This window comes from Belonocnema kinseyi, chromosome 6, assembly GCF_010883055.1.
Source record: "Belonocnema kinseyi isolate 2016_QV_RU_SX_M_011 chromosome 6, B_treatae_v1, whole genome shotgun sequence".
NCBI classification, from domain to species: Eukaryota; Metazoa; Arthropoda; class Insecta; order Hymenoptera; family Cynipidae; genus Belonocnema; species Belonocnema kinseyi.
In genome coordinates, this window is record NC_046662.1 from 145,097,699 (window position 1) to 145,104,164 (window position 6,466).

At 33.2% G+C, this 6,466-nt stretch overlaps 1 protein-coding gene across 7 annotated transcripts in view; it reads left to right on the forward strand.

Annotated features, from left to right (window-relative positions):
• LOC117175653 (diphthine--ammonia ligase) overlaps positions 1 to 6,466 on the forward strand; it is a 266,248-nt gene that overhangs the window by 96,796 nt on the left and 162,986 nt on the right. For 6 of the 7 annotated variants that reach the window (XM_033365366.1, XM_033365370.1, XM_033365372.1 and 3 more), the window contains one exon: positions 5,216 to 5,383. In XM_033365366.1, coding sequence (XP_033221257.1) covers positions 5,216 to 5,383 — 168 coding nt within the window. The remainder of the gene's footprint in view (positions 1 to 5,215; positions 5,384 to 6,466) is intronic. The other variant, XM_033365368.1, reaches the window with a different exon arrangement.

The following is a 6,466-nucleotide window of genomic DNA, read 5'->3' on the forward strand; positions in this document are numbered from 1 at the left end:
ACACTTCGCGGAAATTTGTCTAGGGATGATCGCTAAGGAAATATCCCCTAACAGGAGGCGTAATAACCGTGCCAGAAGCTGATACAAATATGGATGAATCCTTTCCCTAGTTGTTCATCGAAACAACAATACCACCACTAAACCACCGAAACGCTGCATGAACAAGCTGCAGGCGAAGATAAGGAAGCGAAATTAATTCAAGAAGGAACAGTAACATTCAGTTTCCTCTTAAGTCCCAAGATCTGGCTGAAATGGATGCCTTCCTTCGTGATGATGCCTCGGAGGATTCGGACCTCTGTACCACCAGTTGTTCGGTTTAACAGGTTCGGCCAGATCTTTGGCTGATTTTAATCGTAGGCCAAAAGACGCTGGTTGAAAAGGGTTTATGTTAAGACCAATGGAAAAATTATTAGGCAGGGGAGGGGGTTTCAGAAATTCCTGAAAAATGCATCACGTATTTTGTGAATGGCCCTTAACATCTATGCATGAAATTTGAAATATTAAGTAATCGTAACATGAAAGCTATACAGATTATTTATAAATATTATTATTGAAATCAATAATAATTATTTATAGTAATTATAATATATTATTTAATAAAGTTTAAATATAATATAATATAATTAAAAACATGTGATAAATAAAAAATGGAGTATAAATTGATTAATGTGTGATACATACTGTAGTTTGAATAATTAATTATGTGATCAATTAAATTTGAAATTTGAAAGTATTTCAGCTTAATCCAGTGACTAAGAGTGAATTCCGAGTGAGTCGAAAGTGATGCTGTACATGCGCTCTTTAGGAGATGTATTCTGTGGGAGAACTGTAGCTTGAAAGAGGCGTCACCCAATCCCTCATAGCCGGAGTGATCCCTCCGCAAAAAATTGGGGAAAAGATTGAAGCAGGAACGTTGTTGCCTGGAATGAATCCCCAGAAGAGTAATTCTTAACTGAACGATCTCTGCCCCCACTCCAGTATGGATGGAATCAGTAGAGGGTCGAAAGACTGGAAAAATCGAACTTATTGACCCTATAAGATTTGAATCTTCTAGGGAGCTGAATCCTAAGAGTAAAACCTCTTTGCTGTTTCTCAAGTGATCGATCTCTTAGTGAGTCAGAATGTGCCGTTTCTGATGAATCTTTTGTAAACGAAACTTTACTGGATGGCACCACATAAAATATTTTTTCGAATTTTGATAAACAGTCACTAGTTGGAATTATTGTTGACTAATGCATTATTATTTTTTTTTCATAAATTCAGATTGATGTAAATTTTAATTAGAATACTTTTATCATAGAGTATTATTATTTTAATTATTTAATTATTATTTAAGCAATGATAATAAATTATATTAATCTATAATATATTAAATACTAAAATATTGAAAAAATTAATGAATTGTTTGAAAAATTAAATTTATTTAATAAATAAAATTTATGACAAACTTCAACAATTGTTTACAAAATAAAAAGGTTTAGAAAATAAAATAGTTTTTGAAATTAAATTTCAGGAAAAAAGAAATAGTTTCAAAAATATTATTAAAACAAATAATAGAATTTAAGAAAATGATACAATTGATAAAAAAAGTAATTAATTAAAAAAGAAAATTGTTGAAAAAATAAATTCAAAGAAAACATAAAGTGGTTAAACAATAAAATTGATGAAGAATCAAAAAGGTATAAGAAATGAAATATTGAAAAAAAATTGTTTGAAAACTGGAATTGGTTCAAGAATTCAATTAGGAAAATCAATTCTTTTTTTAATTACCAATTTTGAACAAAATAATTGTTGAAATAAGAGTTATAGATATTTGGACCATAAAATTAAAAATTAAATTTCAAACAAATTTATTTGAATTATAGTTAGAATACTTTTATCATCAATTATTAGTATTCCCTTAGTTAATTAATTATTATTTAATCAATGATAATAAATAAAATTGCTAAATCAGATATTTTAAAAATAAAATATAAAAAAATTGTTTAATAAGTTAAATTTTTCAAAAATAAATTTATTTGAAAAAATAAAATATTTAACAAAATTAAATAATTTTTCAACAAATAAAAGGGGTTGAAAAATAACATCGTTTAAGAAATAGAATTTTAGAAAAAAAATTGATTTGAAAATATAATCTAAACAAATGATAGAATTTAAAAAATCATACAATCGCTAACAAACAGTAATTAATTAAAAAATAAAATTCTGAATGTTATTAATTTTATATTTTTCAATATTTGTATCAATATCAAAAAATTTCTATTCAATTATAATTGTAATTAAAGATTAATTATTCACCAATTTACCTATTTATTAATACATCATATATTAATAATTGATTAATAAATTACTTCAATATTGTTTAATGATCAAATAATAATGTATATTATATAGTTGTGTTTTAAAAGCGTATAATATAATTTGGAATTAGCGACAAATTGCTAAATTACTATAAAGTAGCTGTTATTCTGATTTCAAAAACAGAATCTCAGAGATTAAAATCATATTTCATAGACAGAGAGTAGAAGTCCAGAGAGCTTAAAGTAGGTTCAAAACCTAACTCCTTCGGATGGCAGTTCGCTCTCTTCGGGATCGTTTGAAAATATTTTCGTTTAAGTTTCCATCAGGAGCAAAACCTACCAGAATTCTGGAGGTTTCGATCTTTCAAAGATGGAAACCCGTGTACTTTGTTTTGATCAGTACACAAACTAAAGGACCGATCCTCTGTACCTGTTTTGCTCGGGATTCAAACTTAACCAGATGCTGCCGCAACCCATCCGTTTCTGAGTGATTGAGAAGGAGGCAAAGTCCACTCGGGATGGGATCACTTTCTTCCTGCAGTAAATATTTTCGAATCTTGAAAAGAGTAAAACCTAACGGGCCCTTTTACGTCGGTTCAGGGAATAAATCCCAAACTGAGCAAAACCTATTAGTCTCAGTCCCTGGCGTAATCTGCCAACTTTTCTAAGAATTATGCCACCATATTTAATTCTTTGTGCCTGAAAAAAAATTTGCTATCAGCAACCCAGCAAACCCCCGGTAAAGCACTTTTAGGCAGATAGTCCAATTTTTTAATGTTGGCCAAGATTTCGGGTCTCCCAGCCCACTGTGCGGATGGAGGGAGATTTCGGGACCCTAGTGTCCAAAAGATGATGATTGTGGTACTGCGGTGGATACAGGGCAATGAGGTTTGAAATATACCAAGTACGGGATTTGGAATGCGGAAATCACATCTACATTCCACTACCGGTGAACAACCCAAGGTTGGGTGCGATTTCAACCCGCCTTGCTTCCTCGTCGTTTGTAGTGCCGATTCTTGATGATGAATGATGCTCCAGAGAAAACCACTCCTTCGTCCATTTCATTTGGTGCTCAAAAGTCGGTAAATTAAAAAAAAAAAACCAAAGACCCAAAAAAATTAGCAGGAGCGACTCTTACTCTTCTTCATATGAAAAGCCTACGAAAGTGTGGCTTAACAAAAGAAAAATGTAGAAACATTTAAGAAAAAAAGAGATTCAATCGGTTGAACTCCGACCGAGCCTCGTTTGTCGCGCATATTTCCTCCAAGAGCGGAAGAGCTTTTTAAAAATGAATAAAAACAAAAAGAAGACGAAGTAATTTGCAAGTGAAACCTGCAAAATTGCAAGATTTACTATCTCGTCTGGAAATTATCGTGTGACAACGAACGTCACCTTTCAGAGGGGCATCTTTCAGGGCATTACCATGAGTGCTCTGCTTTTTCGCTTCACATTTCTGCCTCTATCTCTCGCAATCCGCAATTCTCCTGGATACGCCTGCGGCTACACTAATTATCGCTAGCATAAGGTCACTCCTATTTTTAATAGGGATGATCTAAAGATCTAAACTTCTGGAAAAACGCAAACATCAGAGTGCTTAGAATATCGTCAAGAAGTACACAGGAGAGATTTATGTGGTTTTTGCATCTGTCGCCTTTGACACTGGAGACATCTCTACATACCTGGGTGTGCCTCAAAGCTACATCGAAGACGTGTAGCATATACAGGTATTCTCTTTGACACATTTGGTCTTAAAATCTGTCGGCGTTGAAAAATGTGTCTGCGATGAACATGCTTACCATCCCGGTTTCACTCAAATGCTTGATATTTCCACGCGTAAGATCATGCATATGCATAAGAACTAGCATCTCAATTTATCTGTTCCGCGATTATACATCTCACTCCGTCAAGGTGGACATGGACTTCTGAATATTCAATTTCTCCATAACCGAATTGTTCTCAGTACAGCTTACATCGTTGCTAATGGCAGAGATCGTCTCCTAAAAATTGTCAGGAAACTTTTACAGAGCCGTGGAACAGGCTGTCGAGACCCTTGGCCTGAATTTTAAAACCAGTAGTGAGGAAAGTGCAATACACCATTTAGATGTATCACTTCTGAAAGTAGAAGTAAAAAAAGCGTAGTTAAAAAAATGCCGCCAACAGCTGCTCGAAAAAAGAATGCACGGAAACTTTCACAGAAATATAGAAAATCAGTTCTTGTTGAAGGAGCAAAATTTTGAATTCCTGAGATAATCAGGGCTTAATTCAGGTGCAGAGGGTTTCATTTTCGCATTCCAAAACAATGTCATTTCCACCTTAGTTTACCGCAATTGCATTTTGCGTCAAGAAGTTCCTAGTGAGAGATGCAGTCTTGGCCGCGACCCTGCCCTGCTGAGCTCTCCGAGGGAGATCAATTGTCTTAAAAGAGAAGTGCCAAATTTTCTGGAACTACAATTTTTGGAAAACAGTTTCCGTTGCACACTCGAGGCCTGGCAACTTTCTCCGAGACTTCGAGAGACGAACTATAATGTTTAGTCGAATTTTTGGCTCCGGTCAAATACATCACTGCCAAGGCGAAGGAAAATAGAAGAAAAATGTGAAGAAGGAGTAATAAATTTTGAGTTCTATTTTTGAAAGGTGACATTGAAAAACTTCATTTTAATAACATATTTAGAAATCTCCTCAAGTATAGCAATTTTTGATAAATATATTTGATTATATATTTTTTTATTGATATATCTTTGAAGTAAAGTAATCTGTACTTTATCTGAACTATTGGTTGACAATTCAACCATATTCGCAGTGGTACTGTTCGGGTAAATAGCAAGTAATGTTCGGGAATAAGCAAAAGTGATTGTTTTAGATAATCACGCATTTATTTAGGGTTACTCTTATTTTGGTCTTTCTATTTACTACAGATGATTTCAGTTTATTAACTTCATCAAATGTCTCTTCTGTTGATGAAGAGTATCCAGATAATCCTAGCTGGAGCGAAAATCGATGTGGTTGGTTTTACTTTGGAGGAATAACAAGTAAGGACCAAGAAGCAAAATCTGCCATAATAGAAGCTCTGGGTAAACTACACAGTAAGTAGTACAATATTTCTGTTCGAGATTAATACAAAAAAGCCAATCTGATAGTTCATGAAAATTATTAATTAAGTTCAGGTAATGAGTAAAGCCATGAATTTTCAATGAGAACGTTTATTTTACACTCCTTCAGGAAATTTTTGACGCTCACAAACTTGACCTATTTTTTTGACACTAACAGCTTTTGAGCAGACTTCCCGCTCTAATTTATTGTCAAATAATGTACCTTTTGGATCGTGGACGAATAGATATCTTTCATCACCAATGAATTAAATAAATCCCGAAACGTCTGTCGTACACTGTAGACTGTTAAAAAAAGATTGTATTAGGCAAGGAAACGACATGTATTTTTCAATCACAGCAGTTGCTATGGTTTCTTATCAGAAATCATTTAAAACGAACTTATTCAGGCAGCACAGCATATGGATGAAAATCAGAAAGTTAAGGATACAATATCCAGGGAATAGTATACGTTTGTGTTTGAAAAATTATTTTTCCTAATTTCAGGGAGTATTAGGTGCATTTTCTCCAAAATCTTATATATTATAGTTCTTTTATACTTTACTCCTGGTCAAATTGAATTCGAATCAATATAACCCTTAAACGGCCAAAACGCCACTACCGGTACACTGCTTTTCAACGTCCAATAACTAAGACTATTCGACACTAGAAAAAATTGAGACACATATATTTTTATTGCTTAAGATCTCCCCTTTCCGACGGTGCCAATGAAATTCCTCAAAAAATTTATTTATTATCCCAAAATGCAGTTTAAAAAAAAAACCTGATTTTTCGTGCCTATTTTTTTTTGTGAACCATTTTCCAAAGCTTTTCGAGTCTGTAATTAACCTGAAATCTCACTAACCGGTGGAATAAATGTCTAAACTTTGAGAATCCATGGTTCAAAGATCGATTTTTCGTTTTAGTATTTTCAAAATGGCGTCTTATTGGCAAAATTTTTGTGAAAACATTCATGAGTTTTTTTACAATAAACGATGCGCTTTTCGGAAAAATCATCAAGAATAAAAAGTTCTTGTAATCAGCTAAGGAATACGCCTGAATTTTTTTGAAGCGTTTTGA